The sequence below is a fragment of the Protopterus annectens genome, chromosome 14.part0 (genome assembly GCF_019279795.1).
Source record: "Protopterus annectens isolate FY-2018-M chromosome 14.part0, PAN1.0, whole genome shotgun sequence".
Lineage (NCBI taxonomy): Eukaryota > Metazoa > Chordata > Ceratodontiformes > Protopteridae > Protopterus > Protopterus annectens.
In genome coordinates, this window is record NC_056748.1 from 1,125,346,859 (window position 1) to 1,125,370,395 (window position 23,537).

At 40.5% G+C, this 23,537-nt stretch overlaps 1 protein-coding gene across 1 annotated transcript in view; it reads left to right on the top strand.

Moving 5' to 3' along the window:
- Positions 1-11,052: 11,052 nt before the first annotated feature.
- The window catches only part of VCL (vinculin), a 1,795,541-nt gene continuing 1,783,056 nt past the window's right edge, over positions 11,053-23,537 (top strand). Inside the window, exon 1 of the mRNA XM_044055664.1 lies at positions 11,053-11,444. Within this exon, the coding sequence (XP_043911599.1) occupies positions 11,277-11,444 (168 nt within the window). The 5' untranslated portion in view covers positions 11,053-11,276. The remainder of the gene's footprint in view (positions 11,445-23,537) is intronic.

Here is a 23,537-nt window from a genome sequence, read left to right on the forward strand (position 1 = left end):
TATCTATATCAAACAAAGCTCCTCATTAGCACTCTTCAAGAAAAATCTTGATGATAGGATGGGAGATAGGAAATTCACCCCGGGGATCACTTCTGTGGCTCTGCTTGACAGAGGCATGGGAAAATAATTTTTTTGGGTGGCAAAAGCCAGGGTACCATTTGGCTAGGCTTATATAGGCCCTAGGGCCAATAGCCTAGTATCCACGTATGAACCTGTGAACCTATAATTATATTATACCTGTTAGATGGATTAAGAACTTTCTCACACACCTAGAAAAATATTTGTATTGCATTAATTTTGCTATTTGAAAATACTGAAGTTGGTGTCTGCATGTGTATATGCAGATTATTATACTTTTGTATACTATGAATTTTCTTTGTTCTGCCAGACCTGTCTGTGCTAAGTATTCTAGTATACTTTGCTCATTCAATGTACTATGCAAAGACACAATTTGAAGTACAGGCTTGTCTCTCGTACTTGTACTCACAGCTAAGTACAATCTGACTTGCAGGCTTTACTGTATCTCAGAGTATATTAGCAAAGTAACAAAAGCACACAAACAGCAAAGTACAAATAAAAAAACCCACAAAATTACACCAGCACCTTTTCTTCTTTATTCAGCAACAGTGATCTGGCACCTCGGCAGTTCGCCTTCAAGGATCACAGTATAGCAGTTTTTTTTATTTATATTAGCAAAGTGCATGCAGAGTTCCCTGTACTGTCTGGCATCTTCAGTTCTTTAAATGTAGATTCTCAAATGATGTACTGCATCCTGATCTACTATGTAGTGTAAAGGTAATGAGTTTGCCTTAAATTGTAATATTTTCTGATGGGCAAGCATCCTCAGTATTTTTATGCCCAGTGCTCCAGTCTTTTATACATTTCTACAATTACAATGCATTTTTGTACTTTATTTCATCTTCACACTCAGTAGCAGGCAAATATTGTACAGCAATCTTGTTTTGGTTTCTTCCATACTTCAGTAAAATGATTCTTACCACCACAGGGACTGTATGTTTGATTAAATGCATTAAACTTTGTTATGCCTATAACCACACCTACTACATGAGACTTTATTTTTAACTGCATGGCTGCTTCTTCACACCATCTTGGATGCCTCATGGTTTCTTATAGCATCACTCATTTTCACATGATCATTATGATGCATACCTAATTTTGCATACTTCTGTTTCATCAACAAGCCCTTTGAACTGCATATTTGTAATTTTTCTCAGTCTTCACATATTACATACTGTATCTAGTATAAGTTCCATTTATCTAAACATTTCACTTCTTACTTAGACATTTCTAATGTAACAGACAATTATTTCCCTTATTAATGATATATGCCACTTAAAACCTCACAGTCTTTCTCTTTTTTTTTAACTGCCACATAAACATCTCTTATTTTCTGAATCCACTTAGACCTAATGTTTATTTATTTATTTATTTTACATTTGCTAACTGGGTTGGTCTGACTGGGCAGATGCCCTTTTTCAGTGGAGACGTGAGGAGAAAAGCTCCAATAGTACATGAAACAATCAGTAAAATAACAAAGTCAGTAGTTACAATACAAAAAGACAAGACAAACAGTAAAAATAACAAGATAACTAGGTACAAGTGATACAATAATAATATAGCAGCTAATAAACTACTAACATGGTATACTTTTAAAGGTGAACAGGAGTTAATGTATCAAATTAAAGCATGAAGGATACAAAAAAATAAAAATAAATAATAAATAATAATAATAAAAAGAAAATGACTTACAAATGGAAATTGTTTTCCTTTGGCTTCCAGTACTTTTAAGTTTTGTCTTTCTTTATTATTAATTTGTCTTTCTCCCCCTCTCTGAGGGTAAAAGTGTTTAAATCATTCAGGCCTATACTGCTTTTTTTCTATACTTCCAGTTCACTCCCATGGCTCCTTATGGTGTCCAGACCTTTTCTGGCTCTGGTTTCTTTAACGAAGTGACTTACCAGCTTATAATAGGCAGTATTAGAATGGGCAAGGAGTTATTAACAAAATAAGGCAACAACCTGTAATGTTGTTTACTATTGCTGCAACCTTGTATCTCTATTTATCATGTACATGATGTGGAGCTTTTCTCCCCGGGCATCCACAGAAAAAGGACCTGCGTCCAGTCAGAATTTCCTGGTAAACAAATATAAATAAATAAAATAAATAAATAAGACTAAGATAGTCTAGAATGTCCCGTAATGGAGGAAGTCATCACTGTTTGACACTTAATATTCATATTTTCATAATGGTGAGCCCTACATGTTATTGAGAGATATGGTGTGATTTGCCATGGTGGGAGACAGGAAACCTCAATGGCAATGTCCATTTATATCACACTCGACCTGAGATATTGAGGGTTATTTGTTAATAATTATGAAAATGAAAATAAACAATATTTCCATATGTACTTAATACTTTAAAAACAAGTGAGTTGCAAAATGTTGCATGACATCAGGTGAAACCTTACATATTGTTGAAGAAAACTACCTTTAATACTTGCTCTGTAAGTTACACATCTTGAGAGATATTCAATGCTATTTATATTGTTAATTATAGAAGTAAGCATATGTTTTCATATTTATGTAACTATCTCAATAAGCATATACCTATAGAGGAATTCTAGTCATCATGTGAGAGATTTATGTATGGTTAACAGAAATGGACTAACAATATATGTTTGGGTTACACATTTTCCAAGATATGACAATTTGTTTGTGAAAGTGTAGCAAAAATATAATTTTGGGTTTGTGTGCATTATGTTACAGCATGTATAGAAAAAAATATGTGTATTATCAGTGTAAAGAAAACTTCTTACTGATAACACTGCTATTTATACTGTCCCAATGAAGAGATTATTGTTCACAAAAAACTTACATTTGTTTATCTTCTGCTTTTTATGTTTATTTTTCAGAAAATGCTCTGGAATGCAAGATGCCTTGTGAATGCTGTCATAGATCACAGTATACCCCAACCATATCCAACTTATTCCCTGGTGTTTAATCTTTTATTCCTACTGACCTGTCTTAACCTTATATCTTGACATAAATCATACTTTACAAATAGTACTAGCTATGTTCAAAACCTAGGTTTTATTGTCATGATGTAACAAATTTGTATTTTTCTTATGTATACTACATTTTGTTTACTTTATTGATTACTGTAATATGTGCATTAAAATTTACTGTTACTCATGGAGCTTTTCTCCCCGGGCCTCTGCTGAGAAAGGAACTGTGTCCAGTCAGACTTTTCCGGTAAACAAATGTTACATAAATAAATAAATATGCCAGGCTGCTAGAGATGTGACATTCCACACCACATAGGTGTTACTGAGTTAATGTTCTTTACATCTTCCTCAAGAATTGTATTTAGAAATGTTACACACTGTATCTTTTCTGCACTTCTACTTGCAATGTGACAGATCAGATCTTTAGATCCAAACATTCCAATGTTCAGACAAGTTACCATTCAGTTTCAGATGTGTTGCTGGTTGTAGTGGTAATTCTAAACAAAACTATGGGACTTGCAACCACGCAAAACGTGAAAGGGATTGGTGGTTTCAGAATTTTATAAGCAATATTTGAAAACATGGGTACTTTGTGATATATGGACTGTGGAAATGTTAGAGTATGAGAATTTACACAAGACTCAAAAGGTAAAAGCCATGTTGGAATTTTTATGGTTAAAATATCAAAATGATATAGTTTATACAATAACTTTATCAAAATATGAAAAACAAAATATTTTTGCCCTTCAACTCATAGAATTGCATCCCACTGTGGGAATGCTCCATTTTCTCTTCTGGTTTTGCATTACAAAGTCACAGGGTGGAATTTCAGCATAATTTTTATTTGTCATGTCAATAATGTGATTCTTCTTATGATACCATGTAATATATTTCCACTGAATTATGTAAGGAAAAGCCTAGAATTAAGAAATAATAAGTATGAGATACATTTAATTCAAGAGCTCTGCTTTAAGCCCTGGAAGACTAGCAATCACATTACTTATGGCAACACCCATTCTTAAAGAAATATAAGCTAATATTCTACTGTGAGTTTATTGCTAGAAACTCATCAGTGAGGTGAAATATACGTAGGATGCATGGCATCATTCACTGGTTTCTTGCATGTGTCAGTGGATGTAATGGTGCATAAACCCCTGCAAAAAAATGGGCCTGAAGCAAGCTAATGGACAGGGTGTAGCATTTAGGGCAACTGATTTATTATCTGATATTCCAAGGTATACAACTGGTATTGGCATTCTGCCATGCAGGACACTACAGACAGAATGGGGTACATTTACTTGCAGAATAAGAATACATACAATCCACAAGGCCATGAGTAATGGGGTCATGTTATGTGAACTCCACTTGAAATCTGCTCCTAAAAATAGTTGCTAATACTTAACAATAAAGAGTATCTGGAAAATATAAAAAAGATAAAGGCACCATTCCACTTCTAAATGTTCGACTTTTGGGACTAGCAGGAAGTCCCTTTAATATGCCAGAGTAGCTTTTCCTTAAATATTACGGATCTTAGAAAATGACAGAAGACCATGAAGTATTAAGCACATGGGTAAACAAGCTTTCTGCTGACACTACACCTGATACTTTTACCCTTGTTGAAAAGATTATGCAAAAAGTTGGGAAAGGACATGCAGTTATTGCAGATGCTTTCTTTCTGATACATATTTTTATTCTACAAGTAAATGTACCCCGTTTTGTCTGTAGTGTCCTGCCTGGCAGAATGCCAATACCAATTGTATACTTTGGAATATCAGCTAATAAATCAGTTGCCCTAAATGCTAGGCCCAGACTCTCAAGATCAGTTTGCAATTAAATGGAAGGTCAGACAGTATTCTTTTCAAGTATTGCTTCAAAGATATTTGCACAGTGCAACCTTGTGCCTTATACCTGGGTTAGTGTGGTATGCTTGAAGGTATAGGTTTTCACTATACTGATGGCATGATGTTAGCAGGTACTGAGAAGACATGGAGAGGTCTTGCCAAAACTGATGAGTTACGCACAACAGAGGGGCTGGGCATTTGACCTGGATAAGATTCATGGAACTGCCAAAAAGTGAAATTTACCAGCATTATGTAGGAGGACTCCCATGAAACAATATGTAATCTATAAAGCATTTAATCAGCTTTATGTCAACCATGAAATCACTCATATTAATATGAATGTATTCCAAGCCTATCATAAATACATTCACAAAGTTTTGGGGTCATTGCAACCCCAACAGCTACCCTGGTCTTCTGTCTACAGAAATTATTTAGGTATTTGACAAAGTTGTAAGATAGAATGAGATCAAGTTGCTCAATAATCAGACTTGTTTTAGAGGAAGGAAATGTCATTATCCTGTGTTACAAATTCCGCACCATTTCTAATACCAATTCATTTCAGATTACTGAATATAGTAACTTTGCATTAGCAGTCACCAATATATAATTTGCATTTAACCTCCACATCTTTAACTTTCTGAATAAAATCAAGCAAATCTTTCACAAATGAAACAAGAGGATTCATTTGTTTTTCCACAAAGATCCTAGTGCTTTTGTTTTAGCATATTTCCTTGCATCTATTGGTCTCAACAGAGGGCTCAGAATGTGCATATATACTTTGGGTAAACTAAAAATAAAGCTCACCCATACATTTTCCTCTGTAAAATACTAGGCAAGATTCTTATCTATCATTTCTTTATTTAACCACTATTTTACGTATGATCAGTTAATCTAAAAGCCCTTGTCAAATCACTTAGCTGTATTGTTAATTTTATCATATTCATCAACACTCTCTATAATGCCTTCATCTGTCCCAAGCTATGCAAATTTATTTATGAAAGCAAGGCAAGGACATTATAGTTAAATAAGTGATTTCATGGCAGACATAAAGCTAAGTGTTGTATGGATTACATATTTATTTTATGGAAAGGTACATCAAATAATTTAACTAATCATTTAGACTACCCGAATTAGAGCAACGATGTTTTAAGGTTTTCTTTTTTTGTGTGTGTTGGTAGCACAGTGGTGTTATTGTAGTTATTCCAGAATCCATGTGGATGTTTGCTAAGATACCACGAGCATTTAGTCAATATCTTAGCTGCTGATATACAAGAAATTCAAACTCTCGGCAAAGGGAGGGAAGACAGCAACTGACAATTTAGTTAGTAAACACATTATTATGTATTCTTTTAGGGTAGGAGCACACATAGCAGTGGCACTTTTATGTAGCTGAATGTAATATAAATGAGAATAAAGGCATTATTATAGAACGACTGGCTATTAACATTCAGAAATGAGCACAGTGCTTGGTCAGCCCAACCAGCATGCCCATTGTAAAGCGAGCATAGACCAATGGCAAAAGTTCAGCTACTAAGGTATCAATGAGCAGCCAGACTTTTTTTTAACTGTTATCTCTTAGACAAGCATTAGTCTGAACGAAAGACTCTGAAACTAAAAAGTGTGTCATTGTTTAGTGACTTCGTTTCTCATAAAATTTGTTTTTTTCCAACAAATCACTGAGAAACAAAGTCAGTAAATAATGACAGGCATTTCAATTTCAGACTTTCCTTCACACAATGCCCGTATTCACATGTTTAAAAATAAAATATTGAGATGTGCATATGAGATCACAGAAAATACAAGGAAAATCAGGTACATTCTGCAAACTAAGACATATCTGATTTTACTTGTATTTTCCCATCTCTCTCGTACCCCTAAACTGTCAGGATATTACAGTTTTTTTCCTTCAAAAAAAAAAATATATAGCAACAGAGATTGTCCTTTCTGCATTGCGTGCTTGCTAAAGCAGTAATGTACTTTGTAAGCATAAGAACGCTTTGCCCTCATAATTAAACCACACCGACCATGAGTAAATCTTCAATATCGCACACCCAGTCATCAGTTATTGCTACTATATTAATATTTACAAAAAGTGAAGAGATGGAAAGGTCTAGAGTTTGAGAAATTCTGGATGAATGTCATCCATCTGAGGAAAGCCATTCCTGTACAGTTTTTCCAGCTGTGTTGTGCCTTTTGATCCAGTGATCCTTTTGATGTGAAAAGGGGAATTAGGCTAGAAAAGAAATGAAGTTAATGGGCTACCAAAGGAAGGAAGAATACACCAAAAGATGTCGGCTCATTAGTTACCACATGGCTGTTAACACCCAGTTAAACATGTTCTATGCCCTTACAGTGATATGGTACCAATGTAAACACATTAGAGGGTGCACACAAATGATCTGTTTTTATAGTCATCTTGAGCATGTTGTTTATGAACTGATAGCTAGGGGTTTTAATTTTGTAATTTATTCAGGTAAGTTCCCTTGGTTTTAATTTGTATCACAACTGGGGGCGGGAAGTGGTCCTGCTCACATATCCTGCTGTGATCATATACTTATTTAAAGAAAAGTATTTTTGGAGCACTAAAGGAAAAAGAAAAGGTGTTGAGGTCACAAACAGGATCTATAATTATCAAAGACTTGAGACCAATCAGCTACCCCTAATTTATTCATCAGTGATGCAAGTGCACTGCCCGGGGAAGAAACAAACATGAAACAACAACTTGTCTTTCAGGCTTAACTGTTCCACCTCAGAGATAAGACACTACGATGAAATGAACTAACATACTATGATTTCTGATAAGACTAAAATTATGTTATATATATATTATTATATATATTATTCCAAAGACATGCATCTGGAGCATTTCTCCCCGGACCTCCGCTGAAAACAGGCTCTGTGGAACCTAGTCGGACATTCCCGGTCAACAAATGTTAAATAAATAAATAAATAAATAAATAAATGTTACTATCTAGTCAGTGTCTGAGTGGTTCCTTCTGTACAAGCAAATCTGTTAGGTTTACTGACAAATTGTGAGTACACAAGTGAACTGGAATTGTTGAATGGTAGAAGATGGTAGTTGTAAGAGGTTATGACTGACGTCTCCTACATTACTTGTTGGGCTTATCCACTCAGCTGAAGATTGGCCTGAGAAGGTACAGGAAGTGTTTCACTGTTTTAGATATTAAGTAGGGTAAATGACTGGGGTTGGAACAGTGATGAAGGATGGGATTTATAAAAGATACCCCTCTGCCTTCAGGACAAACAGTATACATAGTAGCAACTCAAGAAGCAGGAGAAAGGATGGCAGATCAGAGTTCCAAACAGGCACCTAATTAATATATATATATGCACAATGCAGTAATGAAAAATTCCTGTAGTATAGGAAGGTACTGCTGTACGGTGGCAATGATATAATAAATCAGATGGTGCAGTATGTAGTAGGGTAGTGAGCGAAAAGGAATATATTGTAAAAACAGAGATGAACAAGAACTCAGCTAAACCTAAACTGGAGATTGAGTAAATGGATACAATCCAACATGGCCAGGACAAAAAAATGACAGGTTACTGTAACCTCAAGGGTTTAAAGTTGCAGCTCCACAGCTGATATCACTAAACTGTAGAACTAATAGCACAACCTGGAGGAAAAACTAACGGAAGGTGAAACATATCCTTGTTGCACTAAAGAGAGATTAATCAGGTAACAGCTAGTGGTGCAGCAGACAGAGCAGGTAAATTAACGAGTACAGACTAAAGTCCGACATGTTAGGAGGTACAAAATCAACAGACCAAAGTGATGGCAAAGTTTGGTAGGTATACAGGATCAAGAATAACAACAGTGGTCAACAGTTGGTGCAATGGACAAAAATGACTGTAGAGATATTGGGCAATAGGAAGGAAATATAAAAAGAAGAGAGGCACTAAAACAGGGGGCAACACAACTGAATGATTTCCAATAGTAAACGAATAGATAAATGAGAACAAAGTGATGCGAAAAGCAGAGTAGGGATATTAGTTTCAAATGCAATTCAAAGTAAAATAGAGGTGAGGTCCAGGAATACCAGGAACCGTCACCACTCAAAACACAAGACTGGGGATCTCCATAAACAAAAATGTCAAAAAGCAGTTAGCAGACCCTTTTTTGTAATTATGAGATCATGACACAGAACACGGCACAAGTGACTCAGCTGTGGTTACACTCCAGGTGTTTAAAATAAATGAAATGAGCAAAAACTATATACCACGATCCAAGCAAATAGTCCTTGAGACTGGTATCAGTTTCAAATACAGTAAGCTTAAACTAGTCCTTACCTGAAGCAGCAAAACGAAAGGTAATGGCATGAAAAGCAATATTATAAAGCATGGTATAATTCACAAATACCTAAAACATGCAGTGTGCAAAAGTAAATCTTATCAACTAATAACACTAAGCCCTAAGCATGTGATTGCACTGTGCCATAACACTGCATGTATAAAGCTGCTTAGTGTACTGTCATTTGCAAGTGTTATAATGTCATCTCATCTAAGATAGCTGAAATAAGATAAAGACAAAACTTCTGGCTCCAAGTTGTAATGTTACAGAATATGAGGCAGACAATGTCATTAGCAAGGAATAAACAGCATTTTTCCAATCTAGAAAGGAGTGGAAAGGCAGGATGCAGAGAGGATTGGCACCCATAATTGGGGCAGTTGTTCATAATTTGTAAAGTACACCTTTCCTCACTTACCAAAACAGATAAGAATAGTTTTGAAATATTCACCAGCTCTTACAAATGTAATGTTTGTTTGTTTAGGAGAATAGTTAAAAGTTTGAATCTGCCAGTGTTGTGCAGTCATATGTAGTAACAAAGGCAGTTAAGAAGAGCCTATTGTAAATAAAAAATCCCTTTTGGAAAAGCACTTTGTAGCAATATACAATGTAGAGACTACTTTATACCATCATATAAAAAGCGTAGCTCTGTACAAATCAGGGACAAATCTCAACAGAATCAGAGACAAATCTAGGAATAATCAGGGACACTTAAAACGGGCATTGAAAGGATAAAACACATTTGAATTATTACACATTTTCAGAAGTAAAAGAAGGCTATAACTGATAACTGTCTTTATTTATTAAGTGTAATTCACTATCCTTTTTTTCCCAGATTAACACTTTTAGTAAGAATTAAGAGGGACAAGATATAAACGTTGAGTCATAATCAGGGACTTTTTGCTGTGGTTTGCGTTTTTGCTTTACTTACATATTCTGCATGAATTCTGTAAAACTGTCATATACAACGTCAAAAGTTGGCATGTTTAATATCTGAAGACGTGACAGATGTTGTGCATCATTGCAGAACTCATCTATGTATCTACCGCTGCAACGTGCTTTTCGACTGAAAGGGATGCTTTAATACAATGTATTTCACTATTGGGATGGTGTTATTTTCTGTGCAATTTCACACTAACTGTAGGAAATGAACACCTTCCGTGGGCCTTTTCCAAGGAGTCAGATCTTGCACCGTCCACACCCCCCTCAGCAGACCTGCAAATTATTTGATCAGAAACTGAATCAAGAAACTCTTATCTCTGGAATAAGGGATAAAATATTTACAAAGTGACCATGTTTTCTGAACATATGTCTAAAAAGCACCCGGTCCCGGAATTTTTGAGAGGGTAAATGAGAAACCAGCGGCAATGACAGGAGCTTACTGTTCCCATAGATCACACACACACACACACACTGAGTGACAAAGGAAATATCAAGATCCAAGACGCTGCAAACGAACGCTTTCCCGCACCTCGTAACACTGTATGTGACTCAACATAGTGCGGTTTTGAGCTCAGACTAAATTTAGGAGAGGCTCTCTTGCCTGCTCATCCGTAGGCTTAGGCTGCACCAGAGCTGCCGCACTGGGAACGAGAAGCCGTTCGTGCGCGACCCCACAGTAAGGCAGCCTCAGCCCTCTCGTGGTCCGGGAATCCTCACGCTTAGTTGTCTCCTTGTATGGGCATCAGAATGCATTACATCAGAGAAACTTGGGAAGGGCTCGTGCTGGGCGATAAAACCTTGGAGAAGTCTTCCCTTTCCAGAGCCCAGATTAGAATATGTCACTCAAACACTTTAACCAATACATACGCTTTTTCGTTTGACAGAGGGCGTTGGATTGGATGTAAGGGCGGGCTGTGGGAGTCTCTTTTGCGAAGCTGTGTGAATTTTTTTCTTCTCTGGGGTTGGTAGTTGCGGTGTTCAAGGTAGTAGATGGAAGTGTTTGTGTTCTTCAACTGGGCCGTACGGTAGAAAGTCAGGACTAGTGGACTTTGGGGAAAAACTTTTCGCGGCGTGGCAGCTTTGGGTTTGTGACAACTCTTGGTGAATATTGAACGTTGTTTCTGCTTCTCTTTTGTGGAAACGAATTGTCACCGCCAAGATGCCAGTGTTCCACACTAAAACTATCGAGAGTATTCTGGAGCCGGTAGCGCTACAGATTTCCCAACTGGTCATCATGCACGAAGAAGGAGAGGTAGACGGCAAAGCCATTCCGGACCTGACGGCGCCGGTGGCCGCTGTACAGGCGGCGGTTAGTAACCTTGTGCGGGTGAGTGTTGTGGTTTAGTGTGGTAATGTGAAGGAGGGGCACAAGTAGTTGTACCTGCGAAGGCAGCCGTCTGGTTTCACAGTTTCCTCAGTATGTTTAGTCAGTGCGTTCACAGTTTACTTGAAGCTGTGTGACAGGATTCACATCGTACATCGTGTGACAGGATTGTCATGCCGCGTGAAGGTAACGGTTCCCCCATCATCCTGATGTGACTTTTTACAGTAAGGCTCACGCGCTCATAGTGTGTATTTTGGGAGGCTTGGATAGAAAACAAAAAGTTTTAAGGAGCTGCGGCATGTTTGAGGAAGTATATTCCCCTATCCTTGTACACTCTATTACTTGAAGTTTCTAATAAATAACAGATGTGTTCAGTTTGATGTTTAAAGTTAATTGCATTAACTTGAAGGATTCTGAATGGATAGTGGTAATGACTGTTCAGTTGCTAACACCTCTGCTCATCCTATTTTAAATATTCAGCTGCATAGCTCTCAGCCCTCCATCTCAGAAATGAGGAATATTAGCCCTCGCAATGTGGAACACATTCTAACCGCTTCAACCAGAAAGGTCATAGGATGGTTAAAATATGCTTTTACTTGTAAAATAGATATTTGTGTTCTGTTTTGGGGTGCATTTATTTGTTTTGTGTGGTTTTTTTTTTTGTTTATATGTGGGGAATCACATCTGTTTACAAGATGTTGACTACAGTGCACTGTTTTTGTTTTGTAGTGCTTGTAATGTTTGGCATAATTTTTATAGTGTGATTATTTCTTAGTTCTTGGCATGGAAGCTTTTTTGCAGGGCATACGAGTGATTTACACAGGTGTGGGTTTGAGGTTTGCGTAAATTTTAAGGGTTGGTGCATACTAGTATATTGAGGATTTAAGCAGCCAGTGGAAATCCAGGCTGTTCTGGTAACAAAATGTTGCAGTGCTCCATTCATGTGGGAATGGAACACTGCAACATTTTGTTAACGGAACCGACTGCCTTTTGCACATCTGCAAAACAGCATCAGAACTATTAGATTTTGATTGCAGCATAAGTAAGACCTATTGGAAGGATAGATATGCATCTCATACAAAATTGCTTTCTTTGGAACAGGCTCCCCATCCTTGTGAAACCAAGTCCCTTCCTAACCTAAGTGTAACTTGGACCATTGTAAGGGAAATTTTGAAAATTCGCCTTTTGCTCTGACACTCACATTTCTGATAAACAGAGGCAGTTAGTAAAATTATGTCGTAACTAACAAGAACACCTGGGTAAATGTTTAAAATGTGTAACCTATGGGACACATTTGGGTTGCATGGCTAGGCTTATAAAGGCACTAGTGGTCATTTGTATACATCGATGAACCGGTTTAGACAAATGTGTATAGTATGGTGTACTTTGGTTGTCGTGGGCCAGTTGTTGCAGACAAGAGGTCAGTATTTCTGGGTAAAAAGATGTGGGAAGGATGGGCTTTTGTGGCATTTGTAGGCAGTGTTATAGTAGATATGTGGTTGTCGAAATGAAAACGGTAGCAAACGAAGAATGGTCAGATTGTGTGTTGTGTATTGTCTTAGACAGGTATTTGGTTTGATTTTGACGAACGGTTGAAGACGCACTTAAACTTTGAATTTTTCAGTTGTTTAGAGGATACATGAGTGGATATATTTCATTTAACTTCGATTAGAGGATGCACGAGAGTTGGTATATTTTATTTAACTTTTGTGTGGTCATGTGTGCGCATAAATAATGCACACAAAATGTGTGTGCTATACAAAAACTACTTGGGCTGTACATGTGGTACCCCACATGATCAAGATGAGCAGAAATGAATGTGTCCTGTGTTACTGCTATGCTACATGGCTGTGATGTCATATGTAAGTGATGCATGACTGACTGATATGCATATTTGCCAATGATATCATGCATACATTAGATTTTGACAGTCTGATGTTGGATGGTATCAGATAAAAGCCTTCAGCAGCTCCTGACCAGGTATTTTACAAAACCTGAGGAAATACCTACATTCAGTGATGATTATCTCAATCTTTAGGCGGTATTTCAAAGACCAAATTATCACCATAACAGCTACAAACAAATGCAATCTGAGGGTCATGCTCCTCAACACTAGAAGTTGTTGTTGAGTCTTTCGGCTTTTCTCTGGTTAGGGGTCACCACAGCGGAACTCCGGTCCGCTAATGATTGGCAGTAGATTTTTACGTGCTGAGTTGCCAACCCTGACGCACAACCTTCAATGAAGGTATGCCCATTCACGCATGTCTCCACACAGAGCACACTCTAGCTGAGAATCGAACAGGACAACGACTTGCTGTGAGGTGACGACGCTACCGCAGCACGACCAGATGCACTCGCTCGAAGCACAAATGCCTGTTTTCCATTTTAAGGAATGCTTCGAACGAGTGCATCTGGTGGTGCTGCGGTAGCGTTGTCACCTCACAGTAAGTCATTGTCCTGTTCGATTCCCCTATACACTTGCCCAACGTTTCCTGGAATTCAATAATTCCAATGTCCTGGACCAGCTTGTTTTTAGCCCCACTAGCAGTAGCAACATCCTTGACCTGGTCATTACTAACATGGGCGACCATTGCTCTACGCCAATAGTAAACTTCTCCCTGGTTAGATCCAACCACAAACTAATCACCTTGGAAATTCACATCCCTCCCACCCCTGCAAAGGTAACCACCATGAAAAACTTATCCAAAGCTAACTTTGGGCTCCTAAAAACAGAGGTGGCTAACTTCACAGCACCCATGCAAATGGAGAATAATTGCATGACTGCCGAATCATACACCAATGCACTGTACTAACACCTACACAAATGCATGGATCTAGCCTTATCCAATAGAACCAAGACATTCTCCTCCAAAAAAAGGAAGCCAGTATGGTGGTCCCCTGCCATAATCAAACTCTACAACAGAAGGAGGAAACTGATGCAGAATAAGGTGAAGTCCCAAGACTGGAAAAAAACTCCCTTATTAGCTTCAACGAAAAGTTGAGATCCCACAACAAATCCTCTAAAGCTAGCTATGAAAACAGAATTGCAGTAGATAGTAAAGACAACCACAAGGCCTTCTATAGTTATGTAAACGATCTCCATGGCAATACCCAGATTTGCTCTGAGCTACTGCACAATGGTACCTCCTGTACCGAGCCAACAGATATCGCCAATATACTTGCTGACCGATTCAGTACCAACTTTATCCCCCCCCCCCCCCCAAAAAGGACCATTCACAATACCAGTAGATTGCCAGGCACCCAGCATTAATGCAGCACAGGTTAAAGCTGCATTGTCCAAGGCCAAGAATACAGCTTCTATGGGACCTGACAATATCCCTTGCTGTGTTCTATATGAGCTACAGAGTGAACTGCCACCTCACCTGTGTGCCCTGTTCAATCACAGCCTCACCTCAGGTTTTGTCCCTACTGAATGACGCACTGCTACAGTCATCCCTTTCCACAAAGGAGGAGTGACTACAGACCTTGGGAACTGTCACTCCATTAGCTTGACGAGTCTGATATGCAAAGCTATGGAACGCATCAACATGGACCTAATAAACAATGATATAGGGAATCTCCAAATTCTGGATCCCACACAGTTTTTGGTTTTGTGAATGCTAGATCATGCCTGCTTGAACTTGGTCGACTTCTTTAAGTCCGTCACCAGAGCTGTGGATGAAGGCAAGGTGCTTCATACAGCCTGCCTTGATCTCGCCAAGGCCTTTGATACCATTCCCTAGTCGGGAATTGTGAAAAAACTCGCTAAGCTAGGCATCAATCTCTGTATCACTAGGTGGGTTGCAAACTGGCTCATAGATGGAACCCACAGTGTGAAAGTAGCTGACTCCAAGTCAGACTGCAGACTAGTCACGAGTGGAATCCCACAGGGTTCAGTCCTGGGTCCTCTCGTTTGGTATCTACTTCTCTGAAGTCCAGGCCAACATAAAGGGATTCTGGCTGACAAAAGTTCGCAAATGATTGCAAGTTGGGAGCTATTATTAACTCCCCAAGTGATGTTGACATCCTACAGAGTAGCCTCACTGAGATGACTGGTTTCAGAACCATGGTCTTAACCTCAATGCCAAAAAATGTGTCGTCATCCCCTTTGTGGGGAAGAACCCGGTTCCCATGAATTACCACATCGATGGTAGTCCACTGAACATAGAAGGCGTTCATGAGAGATCTGGGAACACAGGTTGACGGCAACCTGTCTTTTATCACCACATTGCCACTGTGGTCAGAAAGTCCTTCCATGTGGTGCATGTCATTACTAACGGTTTTGCATCCAAGAAGAAAGAGTTCATTGTCTCCCTCTACTCTTCCCACATTAGGCCAGTTCTAGAGTACAATGCCCTATTTGGTATGTACCTCACTAGACACCTGCTACAACTGGAGAGCTGCAAAAGTACCTCACAAAGAGGATCCTAGGCTTTAAACACTTGTACTATATGGACAGACTAAAAAAAACTCCAACTATTCTCTGTCTCATATCGCCTACGTAGAGGTGATCTCTGCTTGACTTAAAAAGCCACGTCTGACCCAGCTTTGTTAGAAATGCTACATCTAAAGAAATGTCAATCCCTCCACACCACACTCTTCAGAGACCTCAGCCTCATCACCACAGTCAACAAAACGAACTGGAGGGACAGGTTCACAACCCAGAGACTGCCGATGCTATGGAATAGACTTCTCATACATGTTAAGCAGAGCCCCTCGCTGATCCTCTTCAAGAGAAATCTTGATGAGTGGATGGGAAATAGAAATTTCACCCCGGGATAACTCCAGTGGCTCTACTTGACAGAGTCACTGGAAGTTAGTCGGGTGGCACGATACCAGGGTAATGCTATGGCTAGGCTTGTAAAGGTCTCAGGGCCATTAGGTTCATCACTTCCTTGAGTTCAGTCGTATCATTCTTAAAATTATTTGTGATTTTGCTAGAGGAAAAAAAAACTGCCTTGTGTGGCTATAAGGCATCACTTGTTGCTCATAGATCATCCTTTGCTTGGAAGGGGTAGATCAAGGAAATGCAGAAGTGAAAATGGTGTGCTGACTGCAACATTTTTGAAAAAAGTAAATTGCCTCTCCAATCACTTGTGAAGCTAGGGATCTTCCTAACCCACCAGTAGATAAGCAGTATAGCTGCAGACCAACTCCAGTTTTAGTGCTGTTCCTTTAAAATTAATTTAAAAACTTGAACATTTCACATGCTAATACATTAGGAATATTCATGAGGCAGGTAAGGACAGCTCTGTGAATACTCATTACATATTTGTGCACATTACCGAGTGTTGGATAGTGGGCAGGTTTTGGGTGGCCCTTGCTACTGTGCGGGGTACTACAATAAAATAATGCCAGATTCCTAGCACTTTGTGGTATAAATAAGCTGTAATGAAGGAATTGTTCTGTTAACTTCTACTGAATGGGTTCCTGTTTAAGTGCTGTAGTGCGTTACATAGTTATTGTATTGTATAGTGGTACTAACTAATTCTGTGTATGAACAAGTATATTGACTGAGCTGATGATGGACATAGAAAATGGTATGAGATGCTGTGGCGATCAAACTGTGCAGATAAATTTATGTCCCCGGATATCGGTATTTTGCTTCCAACCCAAAATGTTTGTATGTCTGCGCAGTATCTTACTTGAAATGATATAAGCAGTAGTGTAACACTTTGCTGAATCTCCATAACTTTCGGGTTTTATTTTTTTATACTTTTTTGATACTTTTCTGAGATCAAAATCACTGCTAAAATTAATTTGGTTGTAAAATGTGTAGATGAAAAAATGCTTTGATCTTGTACTCTTTGACCATGCTACAATCTCAAGTTGCATATGTTTTAGGTTTCCTCATTAAAAGATGTATTTTGCAAAATCCTTTTAAGAACCATACCTTAGTGCAGGGGAAAAAGACTAAATTTATTTTGCTTAGTAGTAGTAGTGTACGTCTTTACCCATGTTAGACATTAAGCTCCCTCAAGCATTGATTTTTAAGGTATTTTTCTATGGTTAGTTGCTTTTGTTGCTTCAAAGTACTTTTCATAATGAAATTGCTAGCTTTGTAAGAGGCAGAAAAAGGAAAAATTAGCCCTATTGTTGTTGTACTCGTTATATTAAAGTTATTATTATAGTAGATAATTTTTAAAATGTCACACTGATAAGGACAGGAAGAACGAGCAGTATTGTAATTTTTATTGTACATAACTGTATATGTGTTCTACATAATAGAAAAATGCATATGAAGAAGTACAGCGTAACGTCTTGAGGAACATGAAGTCAGCATGTAGTAGACAGGTGAGCAGCAGTTAAGCAGTGTAAAACCTACCACAGAAACTAAAAATGTAGAACAACTTGTGCCCTTTTTCTGTGACCTACATCTGCACTGTGCATTTTTCAGAGCAGTGCTACAATATGTGAGATTGTGATCTTTTTTAATGAATTATCACAGTAGTAAGTTTTTTATAACTGCATTATGCTTATTATGATTATTTTTAGACCAGAGTTGTAAAATTGTATTAAGTAGATTCTTTATGGAGGTAAGTAACCAAGAGCAGCTAAATGTATTCGTATTTAGCTGTGAAATTCTGCTCCATTGCATCTATAAACCGTATGAGATAATTAAAAAAACAAGTAGCCCATGAACAGACAGAGCTACCCTAAAGCATGTATATACATGCAAGTCCTCCACACTTGTCTTGCCTGTAACATGTCTGGAAATGCATCCAGCTTACAATAGAGATCGGTAATTACATAAGAAGTAACTAGTTAAAAGCATGTCTGTAAAGATGTGTGCAACCTCTTGTAATCTTAGTTCAAAAGGAGCAATTTCTTATGTCGTATATTTAACTGTAGTAGTAAACTCTTATGTATTTTTTTTTTACTTTTCAAGTACATTGTGGTAGGTATTAATAAGCGGCTATTTAATGTTAAATAGTGACAAGCTGCTGACATTTGTCTCATGGGCCAGACTGCACTGCTGTATATTGCCATTTGTGTTTTAAGTATTTGGTTTATTAACAAGTGAAACAGTAACTGGGAAGTTCCTTTTGTTGTGTTCAGAGTGGTGGTGGCAGCTCTCTACATTGTGTTTGGACAGAAGGCTCTTGTGTTGGAAAATTACCAGCCGTGTGTGTGTGTCAGTGTGAGAAGGATGGAAAAAGGGATCTAGGGAGCTTGGCCAAAGACTCTGCTCCTCAGGCTGCTCAATGTAATGTTTGATCTGATATTGTTAGTCCTCGTTCATTCCTTATGTATAGGGTATTGGTTCCTACCTCGGAACTGAGCCGGTCATCTTCCAAGCTCACGTCCACTACAAACTCACGAGCTAAATTCTTACCCAGAATTCCCCCTCTCCCTGTTACCCCAGACTTCGTTTGCCGCATCGCCATTCGATTTTGTGTCAAGCTGCTTCTCTTGAGCTAAGTATAGATTTTGTTGTCAGACTAGTCTAATATAACCTTTTCTGTCAGAAAAGTTTCTAATTTGTTGTCTCTTACCCTATCGCATTTAGCGACTCTTTCCTTCTCTTTACTCTGCACTTTTTACCGCAAGGTATTTTCTCTCTTACCATCGTTGGTAAACCGTACTGCGGTGGTGGTGCTGCGGTAGTGTTGTCGCCTCAGTGAGACGTTGTCCTGTTAGATTCTCAGCTAGAGCGTCTTCTGTGTGGAGACCTGCGTGAATGGGCATACTTTCATTGAAGGTTGTGTGTCAGGGCCAGTAACTCTGCACGTAAAATCTACTGCCAATCATTAACGGACCGGAGTTCCGCTGTGGCGACCCCTAACTGGGAAAAGTCGAAAGACAACAACCATCGTTGAAAAACCCTTCTTTTCTTCATTACCTTCGGGTATTCTTTCGTACCATTGCTGGTACCCTTTCTTCTTTCTCCTTTTCTATCATGGCAGATAAAAAAGGTAGTCCAGGATTTAAAAGGTGTTCAGATTGTGGACACAAATTACCTACATCAGATGCACACTGTGTGTGTTTATTGCTTGGGTGTGTCTCACTTATCTGTTGACCTGCCCTGTGGTATTTGTAAGTTCTTTTCCAACAGAACTTTGAGAGGAAAAATAAATTGTAACTGAAGGGACTTCTTAAATCTCCCTTTTCAGAGGCTGTTTCTGGGTCAGAGACTTCAACCCCTCCTAGAACCCATGAGAAAAAATCGGATGATCCTACAAAGTCCAAGTCTCTGCTTTCGTCCCCGGCTGGAGACTCCCGTCAACCAAGACCTAAGAAGGCTAAGATTTCTGATTTGGAGGTCTGTCGACCCCAGGGCTTTCGGTGCCCAGACATTCTGTACCAAGGCCTTCGTTGCCATCTGTGATTTTGGCTCTGCCTACTGTAGCCTTTACTGTATCGGTACCGAGGGGCTCCTCTGTTCAGACTACTACTACATCATCACTGACTGTTCAGTCGGCTCAGACCTTAACCACATCGTCTCTGACATCTTACCCGGAACAGACACCTCAGTTGACTCCAATTTTGTCGGTTCCAGCTTCGGTACCGGCAACCACTTTGGCAGCTAATTTTTTTTCTCAGTGCAGACTGACCTTGGCACCAATGATTTCCTCGGTGCAGACACCCGTAGTCCATTCTCTCTCAGCACCATTGTTCTCAGTGCGGACTGGTGAGGTGGGCACCGAGCTTGTCTCTTCTGTGGACAGACCTGTTTCTCCCTCAGCTGTGTCAATGAGGTCCACTAGAAGCCTTTCTAAACACGACGTGTTGCGTCTTGTGGATAAAGTGCTTCTGGCCAGAGGTATCCCGCCCCCCAGGACCTATCCTTCCTTGGGAGGTGATCACCCATCGCCAAAGACCCCTTCTTATTCTCCTCCTTCATTGCCTTTGAAGCCCCTTGATATAGCACAGTCTTCCCCTCTACGATTCCCTTTATGGACCACACTAAGGAACCGCAGTTGCCTTTGTGGCAGGAGAGTTTTGCTACGACCCAGGATGATAGTTGTGACATGCGTAATTTGATATTTCACAGCCATCTGGAGACTCCGGGTAGGCAGACTGAGCCACTTAGGGGAGGGGTGACCCCTGTCCTGGATACTCACTCCTCTTAAAGGTGGACCAGCCTTCCAACTGATGGAGAAGACTCTGGCTTCTGCTGGTGATACTGTGCTATCTCCCCACCCTCCTCTGGACCACTGTGTTCACAAGTCGCACCTTGCGGACACCAGGCGCAAGGGCCTCAGGACGTATTCCCACAGGAAGCCCCCTTTCTGTTGTCTTCCCCCTCTGAGGAAGTTCACCGGAAAAGTTCGTGCAAGGGGAAGCACATGGACTCCACAGAGGAGTCCCTCTGAAGATTCAGACGTTGATGATGGGGAAGGATCCCCTTGGTCACCCTCTAAGGTATCCGTTGGTGATATCCTCGAAATCCTCAAACAGAGAGGTGACTGGCAGCCCTCTAATCTGACCTCCTGAGGAGTCTGTGTTCCTGCAGGCTTTTCGCGCCCGGCCCCCTACCTCCTGGGTTATTCCACCTGCCGATGAACTGATCAGGCTCATCGTGCAGCGTGCATGGAAGGCTCCTGACACAGTCAAGGCTATTCCCTGGAGGCCAGATAAGATTTTATCCCCTCCTGCTACAGATCCCCATTGGTCCAAAGGTCTTCCTGCTTCCAGGCTTTAAAGGGATCTAATTTCCGAGCTCTCTGAAACCTTGGCTGGTGCAGTGTCTGAGGTCCGTGACAAATTGGCCTCTCAGCTGGCCCCATTGAGTCAATATCTAACTCCTCCATGCGAATGATATCTCACGCATCAGAAGGAGCAGCTAGAGCGGCGGGTTCAGCTGTGGTCTTGAGACGACAAGCTTGGATGCGCTTGTGCAATTTCTCGGAACCCTTTAAGGCTTCCTTTCTTAACGCTCCCATTGAAGCCTCTTCGTTGTTTGGACCCAAAGTTAAAAGCACACTGGCCAGATGTGAACAGGACGGTAAGACCCTTTCTGCCGTAGGTGTCTGTTATTCTTCCCCTCAATGTGCTTTCTCCCGAAACCAAAATAGTGGGAAGATATGGTTCAAGAGGTCTCTGGGTCTTTTCCGTGACACACAGGCAGAGTTCTCCCCTAGAGGCAGTTCTCCCCTAGAGGCAGAGGGGGAAACTCACAGGGAAGACTCCCCTTTCAGGGCAGAGGGGGTCCGTGTAACCAGGGTTCCAGGGACTTTTTTTTTTTTTTTTTTCCCCTGGCCAATCCTACCAGCGCTCCTGAAGAGCAGCCCAACTCCTTTCCTCTGGAGGTGGTTGGGGGTAGTTTCTCCTTGTACCCTTCTGCCTGGCTAACCATCACCACCGATTCTTGGGTAAAAAGGATTATAACCAGAGGTTATCATATCCCCTTCGATCTTTGTCCCGTCCCTTCAAAAAACCTACCTGACATTCCACCCAGTCAAAGGGAAGAAGCAGCACTAGAGACAGAAAAGCTGCTAAAGTGTCATCCAGATAGTCCCTCCAGACCAGATAGGATCCGGATTCTACTCAAGATTATTTTTGGTGCCAAAGAAAACCGGGGACTGGAGACCAATTTTGGATCTCAGTGTATTGAACAAGTTTGTAAGAGTACAAAAATTCCAGATGGTCACAATAGTCTATCCTCCCGCTTTTTGGAGAAAGATGATTGGATGTGCTCGATAGATCTTAAAAGATGCGTTCCACCATATAAAAGTGGACAGGCCATCAAGAAGATTTCTGTGCAGGAGCCAGTCACTACCAGCTCAGAGTACTGCCCTTCGTACTCTCCACAGCCCCCAGAGTGTTCACAAAGTGCATGGCAGTCGTCGCAGCTAACTTGCGACTACAAGCATTCCAGGTGTTTCCATACCTAGATGACTGGCTCATCTCCGCCCCCACCAGACATCTATTGGAAGAAGCCTTGGCATACTCTCACCTCGCTGCACAAAGGCTAGGCATAATCATAAACTGGCAAAAATCCAATCTCACCCCATCTCAGTCCGCAGAATTCATAGGAGTCCTCTTTGGATACAAAAAATTGCAGATCATCCATTCCAGAGCACAGAAGTGCCACAGCTCACTCTGTCCTACAACTGTTGGGTTCCATGGCAGCCTCCATCACCATTGTCCCCCTGGTCAGGTTTCCCATGAGGATTCTACAATGGCTACTGCTCACCCAATGGTATCCTTTCCAATCTCCTCTTTCAGCCAAGATTTGAGTAACTCGCAGGTGCAAACAGGACTTAAATTGGTGGATGACCTACAACCTGTCACAATGGTCTCACCCCTTCTCCCCCCAGCAGCCCAAGGCTACAGTGACCATGGATGCCTCCCTGATGGGGTGGGGGGGCTATGTCAGGGACAGACGGTCCAAGGCACGTGGTCCGAATTGGAGACCCGACTGCATATAAATGTTCTAGAGGTGAGGGCAGTGCTTTTGGCTTTGCAAGCATTCCATCCCCTGCTGCTGTCTGGGACGATTGCGATACAGTCAGACAACATGGCGGTGGTCTGGTACATCAACAAACAGGGTGGAACCAAATCTTACCCCCTTTGTCGAGAGGCCATGAGGATATGGCAATGGGCGATGGCTACCAACCGTTTTCTTCTAGCAACGCACATTCCCAGGAGTTCCAACGTGATAGCAGACAGACCCGGCAGGTGCATTCTACAACCTTGAGTGGTCCCTAAATCCCTTGATAGCGGTGGAGATCTTCCACCACTGGGGCCATCCTTGCTGTGACCTTTTTGCATCCCCGACCAACTACAAATGCAGCAACTACTTCGCCCTGATTCCCCCTCCGGGACGGCACTCAGGGACGCTCTAGTCCACAATTGGCCCTTGGGTCTTCTTTATACATTCCCACCTGCCCCCCCTCATTCCCCAGTTTCTGAAGAAAGCCCGTCAGCTGAAGAGCACTGTGATCCTCATAGCACCATATTGGCCTCGTCAGATTTGGTTCCCCTTCCTTTGGCCTCACCTGCTAGATCAACCATGGATTTTCCATCCAACCCCAGGGTTGATCTCGCATCCACAGAACCTGATTCATCCCAACTTGGACAGCCTGAAGCTGACAGCTTGGCTCCTCCAGTTCCCTTGATTGCCAGGCAGAATGATCTTTCTTTACCAGT